General features: G+C 41.6%; 1 protein-coding gene across 1 annotated transcript; it reads right to left on the bottom strand.

Moving 5' to 3' along the window:
* Window positions 1–693: 693 nt before the first annotated feature.
* On the bottom strand, window positions 694–21,811 carry LOC311137622 (eukaryotic translation initiation factor 4 gamma 2-like). The gene is made up of 21 exons (XM_084172126.1): window positions 21,634–21,811; window positions 20,315–20,423; window positions 15,242–15,307; window positions 14,824–14,949; window positions 14,473–14,575; window positions 14,194–14,325; window positions 13,921–13,987; window positions 13,660–13,811; window positions 13,357–13,467; window positions 12,983–13,165; window positions 12,325–12,460; window positions 11,901–12,076; window positions 11,547–11,660; window positions 6,381–6,509; window positions 6,054–6,158; window positions 5,750–5,965; window positions 3,787–4,045; window positions 3,316–3,520; window positions 2,775–3,010; window positions 2,436–2,557; window positions 694–2,124 (listed from the first exon to the last, which is right to left on the bottom strand). Exons 8-21 carry the CDS (start codon window positions 13,741–13,743, stop codon window positions 2,059–2,061), a joined length of 2,142 nt encoding a protein of 713 aa, XP_084028252.1. The 5' UTR covers window positions 13,744–13,811; window positions 13,921–13,987; window positions 14,194–14,325; window positions 14,473–14,575; window positions 14,824–14,949; window positions 15,242–15,307; window positions 20,315–20,423; window positions 21,634–21,811; the 3' UTR covers window positions 694–2,058.
* Window positions 21,812–24,653: the final 2,842 nt, after the last annotated feature.

Here is a 24,653-nt window from a genome sequence, read left to right as displayed (position 1 = left end):
GGTTTAAACTACCATTTGACAGAACATCACTGTCAAGCGATGAGGTTTGTGCAAAGGTTATTCTATCCCCCCGCTCTCTCTCAGGAAGGGGACCCAGTCTTAATCTCCACACCAGAGACTGGGGCTGAGGATGCTGACAGGAGCTCATCCAGGTAACCAAGCACATTATCGAACTTGGCACTCTTTTTTCTAGAATCCCAGTGAAGTTGTTTTTCCATCCCGCTATATATTTTTGTTCCAAGTCACGTTCAGTTTAGATGTACAGTACTAAATGTTGACACTTTTGTGACTGCTTCCTTTTCCCAAGAGCATGTTCAGAGTATATGCCCCGCGAGAGGCATGTTCAGAGTATCTGCCCCCGCGTTCTCCCGGCATGGGAGAACGAGGCTGGACAGCCACGGAGGAGGAAAACTGGAATACTTCTGGATCCAACAGATGAGGAATGACGAAATTACACACATCGTTCAACACTGACGCGGTACAACCCACTTCAGAATAGCCTCTTTATGATCTAATGATATATTGCAACAAGCTTTTGTTTGTTATCTTTTTCTATTTACAAAGGGGAAAATGTGAAGATGAGTCAACTTATCATGCAAAAGTTGAAACTACAATTAATCATGAGAAAATGGAACACCATTTGTAAAGAAACGTGTAATAGTTTGAATTAAAATAGTGCAAATAACAAAAATGTGTCAGTGCTCAAGAATTGGACTTTATTGACGGTTATGCAATATCGGTGCACAATACTCATCACTTGAATACATGAACAGAATCCATTGCTTTCTACATACACATGGTTTGTGAGCACATTGGCTAATCTTGTTGGGCAAAGTTAATATTTTATTTCATGATTTCATTAATTTTTAAGTTAGCATGTATGCCTTTTTTCGCTATACAAAGCAAGATTACTTTCTCACGTAAGCTTTCATTCGCCAAATTAAAAGACAGTATAGAATTCACTTAAATGTCTGATTTGTGAAATAAATCAAACATATCAGTATACATTTATAAACTCAATATGCTGGGGAAAATATATTCCTGTACCCCACCTTTGACAAACGTTACAGGCAAAAGGGATGGGGAGGTAACAAAAGGTATCCAATTAATTTTGTGTTACGTTCTTAGACGTTCACACTATTAAAACAGATCGAGCTTCATTGGAAGACCAATCCAGGGGTTGTATTGTGTTAGTAGACCAGGATATATATACTTCTGCATTTGCTTGGGCTTTCTTGTATAGGTATTTCTCTAAATAAACAACCTTCTGTATTCCAGCACGAAACGCAAAGCCCATCTAAGAGGTAAAAACACAGGAAACTTTTGAAACGTTACGGCAGCACACCAATGATTAACTTAGTTTATGATTTTATGTAACAATTGAAGTATGACGGAGTATTGCAACCACTCGGGTATGTGTGTATCTTAAGTCTACAGCCTTGCTTGGGAAGAATATAATTCCCATAAACAAAATGCAACATGTCTCCTTATCATCAAAAGGGCATTGAAGAGAACTTTGGTTTGAAACAAAATTGGAAAATGGATTTCAGACAAGCGTCGGTTGACCAAGCACACAAAGACCATGGTTTTGTTGACTTGCTCTCTAGATTGGACATTTTTTGTATGGCCTGTCAAATACAAACCTTTTCTTCAAAGGGGATAACAACTGATATCACATAGTGTTAATGCAATACTAGTCACTCAATTAGTTAATGTGGCAAAACAAAAAAGTACAGATGTGGTTTGAGTCAGTCCATAGGCTACATTAAATTCATATTGCAGAAACGGGACATGGACCCAAACCAAATCAACCATTAAAAGAAAGGTGAAAGGGAAGATATTTCTCAGCCTTTCTCAGCCTCAGCTTCAGTAGCCTATATAGAGCACATATGCCATGATAACATGCTTGGCTATATATTGCAGGACATAAGCAGTCTCTGGTAGTGGTTAGTTTAATAATAAGGGGTGATGAGGGTGGTAATATGTAGATAGCTGTACTGTATGTCAAGGTATGTTTCTCTACTCTATGGTGCCTGACAGTTCTGGTTGGTTGGTTTCTCAGTCGGCCTCTTCTTCTGACTCCTCTTCCTCAGCTGTTTCCAGCCAGGTTAGCCACTGGTTGACCTAACAGGGGAGAGAGGTATAGAGGGTTAGCAACTGTTGACCTAACAGGGGAGAGTATTATACAGGGTCATGTTAAATTGGGCAGTGTAGCAGAATGTTAAGCAAAAATCTGTGTTGTTATTGGACAAGTTCAGGTAGTAGGCTACCTCCCTGTTTCACTCAGTTTCAAAATGCTTTCCAACTACTGTGGTAGCAAGCATAAAGACTTTTCATGATTTACTCACAAAATAATAAAGGACTGGGTACACATGTTTTAGTGTATAAAGCTATCAGTTTGTCAAATTTGACAGATTTCTCTTTTAAAAAATTACCTGGAATAAAGCTTTTCCCTTTCCAGGGAATTCTTGGGTAATATCTTCTTTCCATGCAAGGAAGGCTTCTTCTTCAATGATCTCCATGTCGTAGAAGTGGACATAGTAGCGCAGCAGCATGCCTGAAATAAATACACACAACACTATGACAACTACACACAGTATGCAGCAGCAGATACAGTTGCAATGAAGTCTAGATAGTATTTGGACATGAGAGTAGGATATTCTTCTATCAAATAGCTTCAAACTGACAGCTGAAGCAAAAGTTAATATGTTTCCACCAAGTTGACACTAAATGATTAGTTTCAATGACAGCCTGGCAAGTGGCAGTAAACCTACCTTTGGGAAAGTGGCTGGCGTGGCAGTGCACCTGCAGGGCGTACAGGGCTGAGACCTGCAGCTGGGGCTGGTCGTGTAGGAACTTCTGCATGACGGGTTTGAAGGCCAGCAGCAGCTGCTTCTCCTGGTCCAGCTGCTCTTTGGAGGGCCCCGCCGCCTGCTCCTCTCCACCACTGCTGCTGCCCTCCTCCTCCTCCTCCACACAACACAGCTCCCCCGAGATGTACTGCAAGAAACTGGGAAGAGAGGGGAAGTGTGGGTAGAAACAGTAAGAGCATGGTCAAATATATACACTTTTGGAAGCATTCATTCGTGTATTTTCCACATTCCATTAGTTTATTTGTGTCTTCCCCCACCCCGGTGTCCATTAAATATTGTGCAAAAATAGACTGAAAGGGTGATTCTATATTGTGACAAGTACAGTCCAGATGCCACTGTCATATTGGTCTCAAGCCTTGAATGAATACTTTTATTCAACCATAAGCAGTCTAAATAAAGTGGAATTCAAAAGTAGTCTCCATCCTGGAGGTTCAGTACCTACCTGGTCATGAGGATGTTGACAAAACCCTTGTCGGTGTGGAGCTTGGGGGAGATGTTGTCTTTGATCCACTTGTAGATGGCCTGCGGAGAGGGGTCAGCCTTGATCTGCAGCAGCAGGTCCTTTTCTAGCTTCAACAGGGGGAACAGGAAGCTCAGGCCCTTACCCTCCAGGATCTCCAACATGCGGTCCTTGTTCTGGTCAATCTCTGGAGGACCAGAACGGACAGACAGGTCAGATTAGCCATAGCATCACTGACAAGGAAGATGAATGTGCCGCAGTCTCTAATGATTACAATATGTGAACAGTATCAGCAGTCTTTTTCGTTGGTCATATGTGATATCAAGTGCCTTTAGTATAATGATCACGAGACGTCATCACATGACAAATTTAACATCGCAGTGAAATTCTTACTTTTCAGTCACTAAAGCGCCTTAAGAGGGAGAATGTGGGGAGGGAGGGTTATCGACCTACCGGGTAGCATCTTTTGCATGTTGACCTTGCTCTGTTGGAAGAGGTCAGTGAGCCACTCCTTGTCCTTGAGCTTGGCAGTCTGCTGCAGGCAGAGCAGGAAGAGGGGGAAGTGGGTTGCGTTCTCCAGAGGGTGGGCCAGCTCAGCCACGCTCACCAGCTCAGATATGAGGGCCCGGGCTGCAAACTGGGCCAGGTAGGATTTCACAAGCGGCACGTCCACCTCGATCTTAGGGCACTGGTCCAGCACGTTGAGGAAAGCCTTGGAAGCCAGGATGGAGGAAGAGAGAGAAATAACGTTAGGCAAAAGACATTGGTGAGAGGAAAACAAAGCTATATCAAGCGCATCAAAAGTATTTGACATGAATGTCAAAAACATTGCATGGAAGAGACACATACACTACCGTTCAAAAGTTTGGGGTCACTTAGAAATGTCTGTTTTCCATGACAACATACATTAAATGGAAATATAGCAAAATGAATAGGAAATGTAGTCATTGACAAGGTTAGAAATAATGATTTTTAATTGAAATAATAATTGTGTAATTCAAACTTTGCTTTCGTCAAAGAATCCTCCATTTGCAGCAATTACAGCCTTACAGACCTTTGGCATTCTAGTTGTCAATTTGTTGAGGTAATCTGAAGAGATTTCACCCCATGCTTCCTGAAGCACCTCCCACAAGTTGGATTGGCACTTCTTACGTACCATACGGTCGAGCTGCTCCCACAACAGCTTAATAGGGTTGAGATCCGGTGACTGTTCTGGCCACTCCATTATAGACAGAATACCAGCAGACTGCTTCTTCCCTAAATAGTTATTGCATAGTTTGAGCTGTGCTTTGGGTCATTGTCCTGTTGTAGGAGGAAATTGGCTCCAATCAAGCGCCGTCCATAGGGTATGGCATGGCGTTGCAAAATGGAGTGATAGTCTTCCTTCTTCAAGATCCCCTTTACCCTGTACAAATCTCCCACTTTACCACCACCAAAGCACCCCCAGACCATCACATTGCCTCCACCATGCTTGACAGATGGCATCAAGCACTCCTCCAGCATCTTTTCATTTGGTCTGCATCTCACAAATGTTCTTCTTTGTGATCCGAACACCTCAAACTTCGATTCATCTGTCCATAACACTTTTTTCCAAACTTCCTCTGTCCAGTGTCTGTGTTCTTTTGCCCATCTTAATATTTTCTTTTTATTGGCCAGTCTGAGATATGGCTTTTTCTTTGCAACTTTGCCTAGAAGGTCAGCATCCCGGAGTCGCCTCTTCACTGTTGACGTTGAGACTGGTGTTTTGCGGGTACTATTTACTGAAGCTGCCAGTTGAGGACCTGTGAGGCGTCTGTTTCTCAAACTAGACACTAATGTATTTGTCCTCTTGCTCAGTTGTGCACCGGGGCCTCCCACTCCTATTTCTATTCTGGTTAGAGACAGTTTGCGCTGTTCTGTGAAGGGAGTAGGACACAGCGTTGTACGAGATCTTCAGTTTCTTGGCAATTTCTCGCATGGAATAGCCTTCATTTCTCAGAACAAGAATAGACTGACGAGTTTCAGAAGAAAGTTATTTGTTTCTGGCCATTTCGAGCCTGTAATCGAACCCACAATTGCTGATGCTCCAGAAACTCAAGTCTCAAGAAGGCCAGTTTTATTGCTTCTTTAATCAGCACAACAGTTTTCAGCTGTGCTATCATAATTGCAAAAGGGTTTTCTAATTATCAATTAGCCTTTTAAAATGATAAACTTGGATTAGCAAACACAACGTGCCATTGGAACACAGGACTGATGGTTGCTGATAATGGGCCTCTGTACGCCTATGTAGATATTCCATAAGGAAATCAGCCGTTTCCAGCTACAATAGCCATTTACAACATTAACAATGTCTACACTTAAATGGACAAAAAAAATGATTTTCTTTCGAAAACAAGGACATTTCTAAGTGACCCCAAACTTTTGAACGGTAGTGTACCTGCATGAAGTTCTCCCCGGTGACGAGGCCTTCTGTGCGTAGCGTATGTATGAGGGTGCTGGCGTGCTCCTTATCCTCGTCTGACCGGTCCAGCGACACCACAATGATCTTACTCAGCATCTCCGGCAGGAAGTGCTTGGGAGCCTTCATCTCTCTGACACCGTTCACAGCGTCATTAATGTTTTTGCTGTTCAGGTACTCCGTCACAACAGTCTCCTAAAGGGGGAGGAATGAAAGGTGAGCGTTGTTTAGTGTTGCGCGGTGTATCGTGCCAATGGTATATCATGATAACAAAGCTTAATACCGTCATTTTCAGCAGCTCCTCCCTAGCCGGCGGTGGTTTCTTGCTGGTCTTCTGAGGTTTCTCATGAATGGGAGGGGGGTTGCTTTTGAGGCCGAGCTGTGGAGACTGGGGGAGAAGGGGGAAGACTAGGTGATGAACTACACTGGAACAACAAACAGGGCAAGCCCTCAAAACCCCAGTTGGAAATCGGGGTTGGGGTCAATTCCATTTCAAGAAGTTCCCATTGCTTTTTAGTGAAGAATTGAAATGTAATCGACCCCAACCCTGGTTTGAACACTGGGGGTTAAAAAGGTGAAAGGTGAGGGGTGTGCTCTGCTGATCCCTTACCTGTCCCAATGGAGGGGTGTTGGTGCGGGGGGGCTGGGCGCTGGGGGGGATCATGGTGGGGATTTGGGGCTGCAGCTTGGGAACCTGGTTCTTATTCAGGAGGAACGACTGAGCTGGTCTCAGGCTGATCTAAAACACGGGATCAGCAGAGATCAGAATATCATGCCCTCATATCTCATAATCAGTCAACAGACCAGATACCAGTTGTAGAGAGATGTAGCATAGGAGAGGAGAGCAGGATGGAGGGAATAGGAGATGAGACTGCCAGTAGGTTTTTTCCCTCAGAATAATACGTATTTTTATCGTCACAGGGCATGATCATACAGGGATGCAAACTGGTGAGGGCCAAAAAAAAGGTGACAAAAGATGTTAGCACAGAAACACGCAAACATTTTACTAACAATGTCAAGTATCACGATACCGAGTAGTATCGTCATACCACAGGGTTTGCCCCGGCCACCCCTCCCAAGGATGCCTGTTCCCGTTTTCTATACGTTCTGCATGTGTGCTGCACAAAAACCTGTTCCTGATTGTCTCACCTCTAATAAATACAACACATTGAATTTAACTTCACACTTTTTACTGTATAATAGAAAAGGCAGAACAAATCTGACCATTTTGCTTAAAACGTTTTATTTTGTCATATTATAAACTCAACAATGGGCACATGGCTGTAGGCTGTGTGATAATGTTCCAAAATGCAACTAGCAGGAAAACACTTCTCAAAAGCGCACAGCACACCGAGCGGTTTCATGTGACACAGATGAAAATATTTGTTAGAAATTAAGAAAGGGGAGATCTAAAGTTGCATCAACTAGCATGGGTTACTACTGTAATATGACTATGATTATGTCTTTGGCTGCTGGACAATAAAAGGAATATTGATTTGAAAACCAGTAGAATATGAGAACAATTCTGGTTTCAATGGCATATTAAGTGTTTATAAAATAATTCCCTCAACATTTCTATGGTTGTATTTTGGCTAGGCTACTTTGAAGGTAAGACATGCTTCAGAAAATGACATAAAACGTCCACGTTTTAAACAATTAGGTTCATGGTTAAAAAGGAAAGGTTGCACAATATAAATTACACAAATGTAACAACAGATTGATTATTTTCCATATAAAAAACTGTCTTTATACAAAAGTTTATTTAAAAAAGTATATAAACTTCTCATATACCAAAAATACATTGCAGCTTTGACGACAAGAAAGGAACAGCATGCCGGTGGCTTTGGTGCGTTCTTATTATACCTCAGTGATGGAGGCGAATCGGGTAAGTAGGTACTAAAGTGACCAAAGAGTTGTAATGTTATGTTGCTAGTAGATTATAGGCACCCCAATGGTGGAACAAGCTCCCTCACGACGCCAGGACAGCAGAGTCACTGACCACCTTCCGGAGACACTTGAAACCCTACCTCTTTAAGGAATACCTGGAATAGTATAAAAGTAATCCTTCTTCCCCCACCCCCATACAGTGGTTGTCCCACTGGCTATCATAAAGTGAATGCACCAATTTGTAAGTCGCTCTGGATAAGAGCGTCTGTTAAATGACGTAATTGTAAATGTAATTATAAAAAAACTAAAGACAGCCAGCTATCTAAGTGCACCGGGACATGCAAAACGAACTGGCCCACTCGGACCTAGCATTGTGTTTGGGGATGGAATAAGCTAGCTAGCTAGCTAGCTAGCAAGCAAACAAGCTACAACAACTTCATCAACACGGCATGTTTTCCAGAAATGGATGGTCAAATGCAGTATATCATGGTAGCCAATGTTTGTGTTAGCCATTATACCTGGATTTACTGTTACTGCTGCTAGTAACGTTAGTACTCAGGTTAGCATGTGGCTAGCTATAGCTACCATCGGACAATAACAGTTTTAGCCAGTTTGGTTATAGATGTTCAATGTGTACTATAACGGTAAAGGTTTATCTTGATTTTGTGTAACAATATGAGAAATGCTGATGTGCTTAACTGCTAATAAGTGATGTCTTTCAAGGCTGCTAGTGGTTAGCTAGAAGGGGTAAGCCAGCAAGGGTGTAAAGGGGCTATGCTAGAAGCCTGTGCGCTGTATAAGTCATAAAAATATTTTTAGCCGATACAGAATAAAATGAAATCACAAGATATGGTCAGATAATTTGGCTTTATTCAGTGCCAAAATAAATTTCTCAACAATGAGGACTCAGTATGAAATGGGTCTTCACTGTCTTAGCCTGGTTCCTCTCTAGGTTTCTTCCTAGGTTTTGGCCTTTCTAGGGAGTTTTTCCTAGCCACCGTGCTTCTACACCTGCATTACTAGCTGTTTGGGGTTTTAGGCTGGGTTTCTGTACAGCACTTCGAGATATTAGCTGATGTACGAAGGGCTATATAAAATAAAATTGATTGATTGATTGATTATGTGGACACTCCTGCTGTGTATTCACTCGTGTTCTTAAACGTCACTTTTCCGACATGACTTTGTTCAAATTTGGATAAAAAGTGATATGTCGTATCGGGAGTTGTAGTTGGAAGGATGAAACCAATCAGAATGTTTAACAGCAACCTAATTCTGCAATCTTCCCTTTAAATAGTTTCAAAATACTGACCACCTCCGCTCAGATTTAAAGTGGGTGATGTGCGGCGCACTCTCCGGTCTTGTGACCATTTGATCTGAACGAACCGTGCCTCGAATATGTCGACAGAATCAAGCCTTTAGACATGTTAATTATCCTTCATTATATTTGTCAAACATGACTGGCGTTTATCCTATATTTATGTAATTAAAAGTCTTAATGTTTGGCTACATTTTCTGGTGCCTCCCTCATGTCGGCATCGGTTTGGATATGAGGCTGTAGCCAACATGCATATCACCTACACTTTGACATGTAGTCGTTTTTACGTATACACATGAAAAATTTATTAGAATTTTATTCCAATGTTGGCCTCTCTTATTCAATTCTGATCTTAGTAATTGTTTGATAGTTATTTGTTACTTGTCCCGGACAAGAGGACAAGCTTTAATGTCGAGACCTGAAAGGCTACTGCAGAAAATAGCTGATTTGCTCATATCCAAAAGGCCTAACTGTGATTGTCCAGGATGAATGTAGTAGTAAGGAATATAAATCTGCATTTTCATTGTGGCAGTAAGGTGAAAACATACTAGGCCTATATGAAACCATCTTTAGCCTACTCTTCAGACAACTTTACACACTCAGCCTACACATGCTCCCTCGCTCACTAATTTACTCCCTCTACGTTAGGCACCATACATAATTTAAGGAACTCCAGAAAGAGATTTGATTCAAGTTTAGCTTAGAATTACATTGATTAGGCACATGCATCCTACCTTTGAAGCATCTTGGAGTATTTCATGTGCAATCCAAATTTGTGCATAGCCAAGGTACCATGTTTGCTAGCTAGCCAGTTAACATGACTAAACAAGGTTGTTTGTTATCAAACCAAAAACTTGTGGTCTGAAAAACAGCACGCAACATGGTTTAGAAAACTATATAAAATGTGTGCCAATTCGCGGTAGAAAGGGGAGAAGGTAGCTCCAGTGGTTTTGGCTAGAAACTTGCGGTTTTCAGTGATGTAAAGGCGCAAGCATGACGGTCACTGTGCTCCGTTTTTCCTCTATGGCAGTGGCACTCGGCCTGGTCAGACTGGCCTGCCTGTTCTTACAGGCGAAATTCAAAGATACGTAGCCACTTCGCTCGCACCGCTCCAATAATTAAACAAATGTAACAAACCCCACCATCACGGCTAAATAACATTTAAAAACTGATGGGAGATGCGCAGAAAGAACGAAGAGAAGCAGCTGAGTATGCTAATGGCTGGTTAGAGGATGCGGCTGGCTGCTCACAGCTGTCAGACGTGATATTGGATGAAGCACTCATTCTGACGTGACATATCTGACATCACGCTCTGAACTCTGATATTCTATTTGTGTAGGGATGCATTCTGTGCTCAGTCATTCATTTTGATATGAGAAACATACAACACTATTTAATGATCACACAGGGAGAAGATCTGTTCGGGCCTCTCTTTTATAGCTCAATGGGTGATACACTCTGACTACCTTGTCAGGATCCCCCCCCCCCTGAAACGTTTAACGGATCTACACAATTCATGGGGATGACCTAGTTTGAGATCAAAACGGCCAATATTGCCGAAAAGTGACAAGTTTGCATCCCTGATTATAGTCTGCTTTGAGTAGACCAAAAACACCTTTACAATAAGAAGTTTAGGGCTGGTTTCCTGGACACAGATTAAATTTAGTCCTGGACTACACGCTCTCAATAGAAATTCTACAATGAGAATGCTTTTTAATCCAGTAAGGGAAACCAGCCCATAGAGTTTAACTTGTGCTCTGGTTCTTCCTCATTCTCACTAGGAATGTGGCAAATAGTGCTGAGCCATTAACCGAAATGTCGGTTATTTTTCGGTGTTCAAAACAACTAATTTAAAACAACTAATTGACAGAGGTCGGTTCAATTATTTGAATTCCATTTCATTCAGTTTTGTTTTTGTGTGAGCTCAATGCTAGATGCACTGCAGTTTCTCTAGAGATAAATCAGATCATGCCCGAACTGTGCGATGTAGTAGGGAGTTTTAGTTTACAACAGGCGAATGTTCTACATAACTTAGCACAGAAAATATGATAATTAACCACAATGACCACAATCCATTGCACAGCTACTTGTTCGGTCTGTGTTTCTTTTATGCCTGCTATGTAAGAGAAGAACACGCGATCAAGAGGGGATACAGAGAGCAGTTGCTTCGTGAGGTATTGGTATTCAGCAGTCATAAAAGTATGCCTTATTTACTTTGAAGACCTACTAAAATAGTGATTTTGTCAGACAACATAGGCAGCAGCTCTATAGAGATGATAAAGTCATAAAATAAAACAAATGTAATACACAATTGAAATATTTTATTAAAGTAATGTGAATAACTGATGGTTAATAAGTGATAAACTGTCATGGGCAGTCACTACCATCATGGGACTTGTATTAATTGTTTTATTCTGTGTTGTTACAGCATTCAACTCACATAATGCATAGTGCAGTTAATGTTATTTTTTTATTATCGAAACGGATTATTTTTTAAATAAATCGAACAGACCTCATAAAGCACTAATCGCTCAGCACTAGTAGCCAGACTAGTGCTGAGTTGGGTTACTGTACCTCTTCTAGGTTGAGTTGTCCCTTCTTGCTGAAACGTGGAGGCATGTCCTTGTTGGACTGGACCTGCTGTTGCTGGCTCTGGTGGTTCTGGTTCTGGAAATGCTGATTCTGCACCTTTAAAACAGACGAGACAAGAAACATCAATAGGTGGCACTAGCGGGAACACGTTTCCTTTCCACAAGCAGGAAGAAAGGACAGATAATCTCTGTTGTGTATACACGCTGCAAATTGACTAAACCATTAAAATTATGCCAAAACACTTGTTCTTAAAAATAAAAAAATTGCATTGAATCAAATTAAATCAGATCCAGTTATTTACTGCTAGTTTGATAATAATCAAGGCTGCTAGATTACCTGGTTGGACTTGATAAAAGGCTTGTTGGCGCCCATTTCGAACTGAGACTGTGGTTGGGGGGCGGTGTTGTGGCCACTGTGTCCGTTGACGTTGAAGAGAGGGTTGGAGCGATGACGTCCCAGAGTGGGAGAGAACCTGTCCTGAATGACCCCTGGGCCCGTCCCGATCCCACCGCCTGAGGAGACGGGTTAGAGGAGGAGTGAGAATTTACATCTGGCTGTCACATTTTCTAAGTCGCAGAACGTGTTTGAAGTAGACTACATTAGTCAGACTGGGTAGAATCACTGGTCAACAAAATCACGTTCCATCCCAAATAACTACTTATTATGTGATAAATGATCCCTTCGAACATGCTGGCAGACAATTAGTGGTTAACGGATGAGACCTAGACAAGCAGATAGACAAACCTATGCCCATGCCTACCTGGCATTTGTCCAAACATGTCAGCCAATCCCCCGAGAGTCTCCATTTTCATCCGGTTAGGCATAAAAGGGCCTTCCAGGAAGAAGTCCATCCTCATTCCCTGAGCCATGGTCGCTGGGATGAAAACACCCAAATCCTGGGGAGGAGACAAAAACACACTTCAGTGAGTAGTGCTCAAAAAGGTCCTAAAAATACATCCTATTTGTTGGTTCTTGATGCTGTAGCTATATAGCCATGCGAATTCTCTGCCGCCAATCACGCTTAGATACACTGAGCAACTCCAGACATCTACTAATGGAAGCATGTGATCATTCAGAATACATTTTCTCTGGTGTGTAATAAGTGTGACTTGCTTTTTAAAAAAGAGACCTGGTGGGGTTGTCAGGAAGCTCCAGTTATAAACAGACCTAGGGTTGCTGTAGCAATGCTTGGCCTGAGAAACCACGGGTAGGGCATCACAGGTTCAAAGATGCTACTTTGACTAAGATGGTCATATACACAGGCTCATTCTCAAATTGGTCTTTCCTCGATTTCTCTTTCCTCGCCTCCTCAACTGTATTGGATGAGAAGGTCCAAGGTCTCTCCTCCTTTTGAGGAGGCGGCAAGGAGAGAGGATGCGATGAACAGGCCATAATTCCAGTTCTCTCCACTGACTCACTTTCACTGCCTCCTGACGGATCTGGTTGATGGTCTTTGGTCCGTTGTCGATGAAAGCTTTGCGGGGAACCCAGTTGTTGTCTCGCAGCTCCACCGTGTCCTGCAGCAGGAAGCGGATCCTGGCGGGCAACTCCTTGTTGTTCATTAAGGATAACATACGGCCAAAGTACTGGTCCATTAAAGACTGTAGGGCAGAGATGGACAGTGGTGTTAGGAGATAAGACACATTCTCTCACACACCGGCACATTTGGCCAAAATACTGATACATTTCAAACTGGGGGAGAGATGAAGAGCTGTGTCATGACAGAGAGAGAGACAGACATACAGGCCGTAGGGATGACAGCAGACAGACTGATAGGGACAAGAGAATGTACCTTAGCTTTTTCATGGTCGAGTCTAGGCCCCACTGTTCTCATTATCTGACAGAGGCACTCCAGATCCTCCCCCATATCCTTGAGCTGGACTCTCTTCTTCTTTTCCAAAAGCTGGGGAGAGGAGGATGACAGTTTTATACAAGTGGCATCAGGGACCTGTGCCAGTAGAAAGGTGAACGATAAAGATTGCCAAGCAAAGCAGAACTCAACTGGACACAAAGTTGTATCTGAAGTTGTCAAACAATGATAAAAAGTTACGCAAAACTAAATCCAAAAGAACTAGACTGAAATGGTTGAACATACTGTTTTGATGCACTTATGAAGGATAGATTCATGGATAAGGTTGAGTTTGCCAAGTTCCGAGATGAATTTAATGTTGCCAAGCATCTTGATCTTGGCAATGGCACGCTGCTCCTCCTCCTCAGTAGTAAGAGGGTTGTCATGTTTGTCATAGACTAGTAGAAGGAAAACATCAAGTTAGTACAAGTACAATAGGGAGTCCATGAGTGGACTGGTGGTGGGCCTTTTCCCAAAGGAGCCGTGTAGGGGAGTATTAGTACTCACTTTCGACATTTCTGCTGCGGTTTTCAAATTCATCTTGAAGCTTGGAAATGAGAAGTCTTCTGAAGGTCTGCAAAAATCAGGACAACATTTGAGATTGAACATCAGGACCAGTTACATTCTAAACAGGCACTTGGGACATAAAGAAGAGGAGACCAGAGTTGGTTCTACGCTATCGTACAGCATATACAGATTACCACACAACTAGATTCAAAGACATAACCGTGCAGAAAATACAGGGAGAATAAAAACACGGTATCTAAACTTGATGCTTACAGTGCTCTGCTTTTGGGATGTTTGGATCTCGGGTGAAGGGCCATCAAAGTTTGGTGCGTCCTCTGCCAAACGCAGACATAGCTGAGCATAGAGTGAGCTATACTTCGGCTCTTCTAGGGCTTTGTCTACAATCTAGATGGGAGGGAGGAGAGGGGGGAAAAAATGATATTTTAAAAAGCCATTAAAGCATCAGTTATACATGGAGGATGCCAGGAAATTATGGAATACATTTGCAAAGAGCAGACGGTTAACAGGAAAAAAAATAAGAGGCATACTTACCAGCAAGATGATTGCTTTAAGGACGAGTTTTGTATCTACGCCCACATTCAGGAGCTCAAGGCATAGCTTGTCAAACTTCTCAGGCGTGAGCTTGTTGAGTATGCTAAAGAGGAAAAGGAGGAGCGGGGAAAAAGAGAGGGGAAAGAGAACAGGGGTACATGCATAATCAAGAGGGGTTGAGAAAGCAACAAGAGTCGCTTGTTAGCCAAATAAAAGTTGCAGTGGTCTGCTCTTGTAAACATCTGATAGAGAATCATGTGCTCATGCAGGCGGCAAGGGCACAGAGCATAAAACCAAACCACACACACTGAAAACATCTGAGGCGGCCAAATTGCATTTCTTGACACTTACCCTCTCACTTTCCTGAAGATTGCATCGTGTCGCTCTTTTTCGTTGCTGGAGTTGGCATCTCGTCTAGTGCTTCGTGAAGGAACCCATTTCGGAGCGCTGTGCCCGGGGGTTTTCCCCAGGAACTCGCTGGAGTAACAGAAAGGTGACTTTGTTGAGCTATGGCACTAAGTGATCATACACCACCAGTACTACATACAGGTGACAGCAAATCACAACTACAATGCTGGAGAGCAAACACACTGAGGATGACGTTTATCATTCTAAAGAGCATCAATTCCACTCAGACACATAACCCTCCAGTTCACATACAAAAATGCCTTTTAGCTGAAACAGGGCAGATGGCTCCTGTTCCCAGTATTTATTATTTGTGGATCCCTTAGGATGATTTCTGGGAATCATGCCTGTGTGGTAGGCCTACCTGTTGCCGACAGTCTTGGGATAGTGCTGAGGTGCACCCCTACCAACACCTCCCCCCGAAGAAGCACTGTTAGGGTAAACGGAGAACAACATTGAGTATGCAAGAGCACTGCACAGGAATTGTACATGTTTAACTAATTGAAAGAGTTGATAGCAGCTTCACACCCCCCTCCATAGGTCATTCATGTCCTGTAAGTGTAAGCTAAAAAACTGTTGATTGTGATTTAAGCAACATATGGTTGGTTCCCCAAGATAAGTCAATACATTGTCATCCTTATATTTGGATACAAGGCTCCGTTGGCAACTATTCATTTAGGACTATAGCCTTCAAGCTATAGTTACTGTCTAGATTAATCTGGATATTCACTGAACAAATATAAAACGCAACATCCAACAATTTCAAAGACTTTACTGAGTTACAGTTCATATAAGGAGATCAGTCAATTGAAATAAATAAATTAGGCCTTAATCTATGGATTTCACATGACTGGGAATACAGATATGCATCTGTTGGTCACAGATATGTTTTTTTTTAAAGGTAGGGGCGTGGATTAGAAAACCAGTCAGTATCTAGTGTGACCACCATTTGCCTCATGCAGCGCAACATCTACAGTGAGGGAAAAAAGTATTTGATCCCCTGCTGATTTTGTACGTTTGCCCACTGACAAAGAAATTAGTCTATAATTTTAATGGTAGGTTTATTTGAACAGTGTGAGACAGAATAACAAAAACAAAATCCAGAAAAATGCATGTCAAAAGTGTTATAAATTGATTTGCATTTTAATGAGGGAAATAAGTATTTGACCCCCTCTCAATCAGAAAGATTTCTGGCTCCCAGGTGTCTTTTATACAGGTAACGAGCTGAGATTAGGAGCACACTTAAAGGGAGTGGTCCTAACCTCAGCTTGTTACCTGTATAAAAAGACACCTGTCCACAGAAGCAATCAATCAATCAGATTCCAAACTCTCCACCATGGCCAAGACCAAAGAGCTCTCCAATGATGTCAGGGACAAGATTGTAGACCTACACAAGGCTGGAATGGGCTACAAGACCATCGCCAACCAGCTTGGTGAGAAGGTGACAACAGTTGGTGCGATTATTCACAAATGGAAGAAACACAAAAGAACTGTCAATCTCCCTCTGCCTGGGGCTCCATGCAAGATCTCACCTCGTAGAGTTGCAATGATCATGAGAACGGTGAGGAATCAGCCTAGAACTACAGTGGGGGAAAAAAGTATTTAATCAGCCACCAATTGTGCAAGTTCTCCCACCTACCCACTTAAAAAGATGAGAGAGGCCTGTAATTTCCATCATAGGTACACGTCAACTATGACAGACAAATTGAGGAAAAAAAATCCAGAAAATCACATTGTAGGATTTTTTATGAATTTATTTGCAAATTATGGTGGAAAATAAGTCTTTGGTCACCTACAAACAAGCAAGATTTCTGGCTCTCACAGACCTGTAACTTCTTCTTTAAGAGGCTCCTCTGTCCTCCACTCGTTACCTGTATTAATGGCACCTGTTTGAACTTGTTATCAGTATAAAAGACACGTGTCCACAACCTCAAACAGTCACACTCCAAACTCCACTATGGCCAAGACCAAAGAGCTGTCAAAGGACACCAGAAACAAAATTGTAGACCTGCACCAGGCTGGGAAGACTGAATCTGCAATAGGTAAGCAGCTTGGTTTGAAGAAATGAACTGTGGGAGCAATTATTAGGAAATGGAAGACATACAAGACCACTGATAATCTCCCTCGATCTGGGGCTCCACGCAAGATCTCACCCCGTGGGGTCAAAATGATCACAAGAACCGTGAGAAAAAATCCCAGAACCACACGGGGGGACCTAGTGAATGACCTGCAGAGAGCTGGGACCAAAGTAACAAAGCCTACCATCAGTAACACACTACGCCGCCAGGGACTCAAATCCTGCAGTGCCAGACGTGTCCCCCTGCTTAAGCCAATACATGTCCAGGCCCGTCTGAAGTTTGCTAGAGTGCATTTGGATGATCCAGAAGAGGATTGGGAGAATGTCATATGGTCTGATGAAACCAAAATAGAACTTTTTGGTAAAAACTCAACTCGTCGTGTTTGGAGGACAAAGAATGCTGAGTTGCATCCAAAGAACACCATACCTACTGTGAAGCATGGGGGTGGAAACATCATGCTTTGGGGCTGTTTTTCTGCAAAGGGACCAGGACGACTGATCCGTGTAAAGGAAAGAATGAATGGGGCCATGTATCGTGAGATTTTGAGTGAAAAGCTCCTTCCATCAGCAAAGGCATTGAAGATGAAACGTGGCTGGGTCTTTCAGCATGACAATGATCCCAAACACACCGCCCGGGCAACGAAGGAGTGGCTTCGTAAGAAGCACTTCAAGCTCCTGGAGTGGCCTAGCCAGTTTCCAGATCTCAACCCCATAGAAAATCTTTGGAGGGAGTTGAAAGTCCGTGTTGCCCAGCGACAGCCCCAAAACATCACTGCTCTAGAGGAGATCTGCATGGAGGAATGGGCCAAAATACCAGCAACATTGTGTGAAAACCTTGTGAAGACTTACAGAAAACGTTTGACCTGTGTCATTGCCAACAAAGGGTATATAACAAAGTATTGAGAAACTTTTGTTATTGACCAAATACTTATTTTCCACCATAATTTGCTAATAAATTCATTAAAAATCCTACAATGTGATTTTCTGGATTTTTTTCTCTCATTTTGTCTGTCATAGTTGACGTAATTGATGAAAATTACAGGCCTCTCATCTTTTTAAGTGGGAGAACTTGCACAGTTGGTGGCTGACTAAATACTTCCCCCCCCCACTGTACATACGTTATTACTAATTATCACAGTAGGCAGATCATATTCTTTGGATAACGTAATCTACTCCTGGGTGGGTAAGCCAGTGAGGCCAAATAAATGTATGCTCCCAGGTCATAACGATTCATTGCAGTATTGACTGTGAAACAATGGTGGAAATTGGGAGAAATTAAGTATTGCCATCCCTGGTTTTACCGTTATCCATAAAGCTCAGGCTGTGGTACAGAATTCAAAATCAGTACATCCGAAATGGTAGTGACAGGGGAAACAGTGACCCTGAAATCTTTATTGATAAACATTGCTGATTACCATCGCCAACATACAGAGAGGACGCAAAAAATGTGTCACTGTCTGGTACGACAATGTGCACATTCAGAGTAGGAGAAGGCCTACTCATTGCAGCAGTACATTTACCAACGCAGGCACCACCTAATACTGTAGCTACAACCCCTTACTAAATCAATGGTGCTTGGTACATTGTTGGTGCTCAGGACATTACAAAGTGGCACCCACCCACATACCATTGCACCATTCTTAACAAAGGGCCCATTGAACACAAACATTCTCCATATTTGGAAAAATCTTACCAGAGTCGACGCTATACTATTTTATGTTATACAGTGTCCGCTTAGGCCATTTTTTTGGCCATGGCTTTCAATGTGAATGTGGTTTGACTGCATCCTAACCTGACCCTAAAGCCTCTGGATGACATCAATGTCAAGTGACATGTCCTAGTTTCGTAGATACACTATATAGACACAAAAGTATGTGGACAACCCTTCAAAATAGTGGATTCGGCTATTTCAGCCACACCCGTTGCTGACAAGTGCATAAAATTCGAGCACACAGCCATGCAACCTCCATGGACAAATATTGGCAGTAGAATGGCCTTACTGAAGAGCTCAGCGACTTTCAAAGTGGCACCGTCATAGGATGCCACCTTTCCAACAAGTCAGTTTGTCAAACGTCTGCCCTGCTAGAGCTGCCCCGGTCAACTGTAAGTGCTGTATTTGTGAAGTGGAAATGTCTAGGAGCAACAACGGCTTAGCCACGAAGTGGTAGGCCACACAAGCTCACAGAATGGGACTGCTGTGTGCTGAAGCGCGTAAAAACTGTCTGTCCTCGGTTGAAACACTCACTAACGAGTTCCGAACTGCCTCTGTAAGCAATGTCAGCACAATAACTGTTTGTCGGGAGCTTCATGAAATGGGTTTCCATGGCCAAGCAGCCGCACACAAGCCTAAGATCACCATGCGCAATGCCAAGCGTTGGCTGGAGTGGTATAAAGCTCGCCGCCATTGGACTCTGAAGCAGTGGAAACGCGTTCTCTGGAGCGACTAATCCAGCTTCACCATCTGGCAGTCCGACGGATGAATCTGGGTTTGGCGGATGCCAGGAGAACGCTAACTGCCGCAAGGCACAGTGCCAACTATAACGTTTTGTGGAGGAGGAATAATGGTCTGGGGCTGTATTCCATGGTTCAGGCTCCTTAGTTCCAGTGAAGGGAAATGTTAATGCTACTGCATACAATGACATTATAGAGGATTCTGTGCTTCCAACTTTGTGGCAACAGTTTGGGGAAGGCCCTTTCCTCAGCATGACAATGCCCCCGTGCACAAAGCGAGGTCCATGCAGAAATGGTTTGTCGAGATCGGTGTGGAAGAACTTGACTGGCATGCACAGAGCCCTGACCTCAACCCCATTAAACACCTTTGGGATGAATTGGAACGCCGACTGCGAGCCACGCCTAATCGCCCAACATCAGTGCCCGGCCTCACTAATGCGCTTGTGGATGAATGGAAGCAAGTCCCCGCAGCAATGTTCCAACATTTAATGGAAAGCCTACCCAGCAGTGGAGGCTGATATAGCAGCAAAAGGGGGACCAACTGCATATTAATGCCCATGATTTTGGAATGAGATGTTCGACGAGCAGGTGTTCACATACTTTTGGTCATGTAGTATAGTTTGATAATCAAGGCTACTAGATTACCTGGTTGGTTGGTTGGTCATCTGTGGTACAGAGACGATGCTGTTGGATTACTGTACTATGCTGTAATAGCTACAATATCAGACATTATAAGGAGTCAGGGACCTTTTTTTTCTTCAGAAAAACAACATACTGATCCATGACGAGTGGGGTATGAGGTACAAATGCCACAGCAAAGAGGATCCTGCTTGATGAAAACCCAGTGTGTCAGTATTTGGAAATGTCCCTTCAATTTCTAAAGGGATTCCTATTGAGGGAAGAACATACCTGAAACGAGAAGCACCCCCTACTGCAATCACACTCTCCACTTTGGCGGCTTGACAGAGATGAATCTTTAAAAGAATAATAATAACAGGGAGGGGTGGGGAAAACTGTGCTGTAGGAGAGAAAAATATGGATCATACATTAGTATCATGAGTTTCATTAGTTACCAAAAATGACAAGATCTATTAAACTAAGATGGATTCAACTGCTGCCTTTGTCATGTACAACGACAAGGTAGCTAGCTAACTTTAATTACACTGAACAAAAACATAACCGCAACATGCAACAATTTCATTGATTTTACTGAGTTACAGTTCATATGAGGAAATCAGTCAATTGAAATAAATTCATTAGGCTCTAATCTATGGATTTCAAATGACTGGTAATACAGATATACATATGTTGGTCACATAACTATTTTTATTTTTATTTTATTTTTTTATGGGCTTAACAATATTTCTGTGCGTTAAAATTGCCATTGATAAAATGCAATTGTGTTCGTTGTCCGTAACTTATACCTGCCCATACCATAACCCCACCACCACCATTGGGCACTCTGTCCACAACGTTGACATCAGCAAACTGCTCTCCCACACATGATGTGGTCTGTTGCTGTGAGGCCGGTTGGACATACTGCCAAATTCTCCAATAAGACATTGGAGGCGGCTTATGGTAGAGACATCTATGTTAAATTCTCTGGCAGCAGCTCTGGTGGACATTCTTGCAGTCAGCATGAGAATTGCACGCTCCCTCAACTTGAGACATCTGTGGCATTGTGTTGTGACAAAACCACACATTTTATTGAGTGGCCTTTTGTCCCCAGCACAAGGTGTACCTGTGTAATGATCATGCTGTTTAATCAGCTTCTTGATATGCCACACCGTCAGGTGGATGGATTATCTTGAAAAATGATAAAATGCTAAATAAAACAAGTATGTACCCGCTTTGGTAACGTGATATCAGAAATTGGTGATACTAGCTACTTAACGTTAGCTCATGCTAACTCTAACGTTAACTAACCCGCAAGCTAGCATACATTGAACGTAGCCTCGAGTTAGTTAGCTAGTAGGAAGTGTCATGTTCTGTATATTGTGTTCAACTGCTGGTCATGTGTCATTCATTTGTGTAAAACAAAGTTGTTCGTACTGTTTCAATATATGTCGATAAAACGCCGGTAACCGCATGGTAGCATTAAAACATGACCATTTTATTCCACCACGACGCCATTTTATGCAGTAATCAGGTGGCGAGACTAGCTAGCTTGCATCGGGTAGCCATTTTGGATAAACTGATGCTAATTTGTGAGAAAATTGCACACTTACCTTTACTAAAACAACTTCAGTTTTGTTGGTTGGGTGGCCACCAAAGAAGAAATGTTAAATATTGAAAAGAAAAGCTAATTTGGAAGCGTGAGACAGCCAGCGATATCAGTTACGACAAAGTAGCTAGCTAGCTGGATTTACACTATCTACCGCTTCGTGCTAGAGAATAATGGTGTGTTCAACACAACTGGGAACTCGGGAAAAACGAACTCCGACTGGGAAAAATCGATTAGAACGGTAATCCAACTCGGGCCTCTTTCGAGAGCTCTGACTTTCCGACCTGAAGATCACTGACGTCATGGTTCGAGCTAGTATTTTTTCGAGTTCCCAGTTGTCGTGAACGGACTGGAGTCAGAAGCAGATATTTCTGAGTTCCCAGGTGCTTTGAACGTGGCATTAGACTGTAAAAAGTAACCAATCTACGACGTCATTCTTGAAATGTCACAACATGCATTGTCATATTTTTAAGAAATTGGGTGGTATTCAATTAATTTGGAAGTGCAACTATTCTCCAGTAAAATTACCCATCAACTTGTCCAAATTTCACGAACAAGCTCTTTTAGCCTGGAAACTATGCTATGTCCACAACTTCTCCTCATACAAAACACTTATGTGGAACAACAAAGATATTGTTGTTAAAAACAACTATTTATTCTTCTCTAAGTGGTTTGAAAAAATATTATAATTGATCTTGAATTTTTGATAAAGACGGGAATATACTCACTTATAGAACATTTTTAGAAACATATAACTTCCCAATGCATGATAAATAATGTAATTCTATTTATATGCAAATCAATACCTTCAGGATTTACTCAATTAAATCTAATTTGTGTTTTGGAGAACATTTCAATATATAAAATTTGTTAGAATGTTGCCCCCTGCTGGATAAGACATTTAATAATACATTCTTAAGGGAACTTTTTCACTCCAAGAACAAGATCTCTCCTAGAGGGAAATTCTTCTGGAACGCACATATTACTGAAATTGAATGGAAGAAAGCTTGGTTGCTCCCTCACAAATGTTGTATATCAAATAAAGTAAAAGAAGTTCACTTTAAAAACTTGCACAAAATATACCCCTGTAATAACGTGTTGTCTAAATTCATGGACTTAGAGGACATCTGCCTTTTTTGTGATAAAGAAGGGGAAACTATTATACAAATGTTTTATGTGTGACTGTTATTTTGGAGCGGGCTAAGTAATTACATTTTTTTATTTCATTAATAAGGCCCATGTATTTACAATTAAAGATGTAATATGTTATTATTGAAATGAAAACAAAGCTACTGAATTAGTTAATTTTTTCATTCCCTCTGGTCAATTTTACATATACAAAAACAAACATTTGAAATCTGTCCCCAAATGCAATATATTTTTTATTGATATTTACTATTTAATAAAATGTATAGAATTAGTCAACAAAAAATGTATTCTTACAACTCTATAATAGGTTTATTCAATTGTAACCCCTGACCTTATTCCATTTATTTTATTTTAGGTACTTTAACTTTTGAAACTGCAATTCACGTGTAGTGATTTTTATTTGTTGTTTTTTGTTTATTTGCTTTAATTTAATGTTATTTTGTTTCTTAAGAAAACATTATACTTATACTAATGCCCTATTTTGATTTGTTATTGTACTGTAATTTAACATTTAATAATAATAATAATATAAAATATGCATTGTTCACGCAATTCGTTGCTATGTCTCTTTTAGCGAATCACAACTAATACATCTTTTTTTGTACACGCTGAATGAAGGTGGAAAGGATATTCGTGAACACACAGATGGAGTGGTCAAAGTGAAGTGGTCAACGTGTTTGAGATTCAGCCTAAAACTAGAAATGACCATGATTTGAAGAATGAGAAGTTGTCTAAATCCCTCAGTCACTATTACTAGTGGTGGGGCAGAGATAGGCTAGTACAGTGGTTCCCAAACTGTGGGTCGGGACCCACTTCTGGGTTGCGGCAGTGGTCCAGGTGAGTCGTGGGATGATTATAATATTTTTTGTTAAAATACATGTTCGGGATGGAAAAACGCTTTCAGTGTAAACTTAAACTAATACAACCAAATAGAAAGTATGTAGAGAACATAATGGACCTATACAGTATATTTTAAAATAATAGCCTATAATCTTTGAGAATTTACAATCAACTAAATAAAAGCTAGAAAATCAGGCCCCCATTGATTTAGTTATAATGTTTGAGCATAAGAACACAGCATTAGCCATGGCAAAATGTATAGAATTGCAGAACATTTTGCTTTAAAATCGCACCATTTCTTTTCAGCTCCATGGCAAAATATGTAGAATTGCAGGAAATTAGCTTTAAAACTAAAACATTTTCTCTCCCCTTCTAAAACAATATTTTTTACTTATTATTTGGTCTGTGTGAGGTTTTTCACCGCTCAGCCCTTATGGTGAAGTTTGTGAACCCCTGGGCTAGTAGACCTATCTCTGTCTGGGTTCCGTAGATGATAGATGATCAAAACCCAGCTTCCACATTTGGTTCCTTGGAAGCTGTGGGAATGTACATTACAGATCAAAAGTTTTAGAAAACCTACTCATTCAAGGATTTTTCTTTCTTTTCACTATTTTCTACATTGTAGAATAATAGTGAAGACATCAGAACTATGAAATAACACATATGGAATCATGTAGTAACCAAAAAAGTGTTAAAAAAATCAAAATATATTTTATATTTGAGATTCTTCAAATAGCCACCCTTTGCCTTGATGACAGCTTTGCACAATCTTGGCATTCTCTCAACCAGCTTCACCTGGAATGCTTTTCCAACAGTCTTGAATGAGTTCCCACATATGCTGTGCACTTGTTGGCTGCTTTTCCTTCACTCTGCGGTCCGACTCATCCCAAACCATCTCAATTTGGTTGAGGTCGGGGGATTGTGGAGGCCAGGTCATCTGATGCAGCACTCCATCACTCTCCTTCTTGGTCAAATAGCCCTTACACAGCCTGGAGGTGTGTTGGGTCATTGTCCTCTTGAAAAACAAATTATAGT

Source organism: Coregonus lavaretus, assembly GCF_964263955.1.
Source record: "Coregonus lavaretus genome assembly, chromosome: 11".
NCBI classification, from domain to species: domain Eukaryota; kingdom Metazoa; phylum Chordata; class Actinopteri; order Salmoniformes; family Salmonidae; genus Coregonus; species Coregonus lavaretus.
This window is presented reverse-complemented; position numbering and strand designations above follow the sequence as displayed.

Coding starts and splice junctions, on each gene's coding strand:
- LOC311137622 (XM_084172126.1), bottom strand. CDS start 13,743: ATGCTTGGCAACATTAAATTCATCTCGGAACTTGGCAAACTCAACCTT. Junction 13,468..13,659: donor TTCATAAGTGCATCAAAACA/GTATGTTCAACC, acceptor TCCTCTCCCCAG/CTTTTGGAAAAGAAGAAGAG. Junction 6,159..6,380: donor ACACCCCTCCATTGGGACAG/GTAAGGGATCAG, acceptor CTTCTCCCCCAG/TCTCCACAGCTCGGCCTCAA.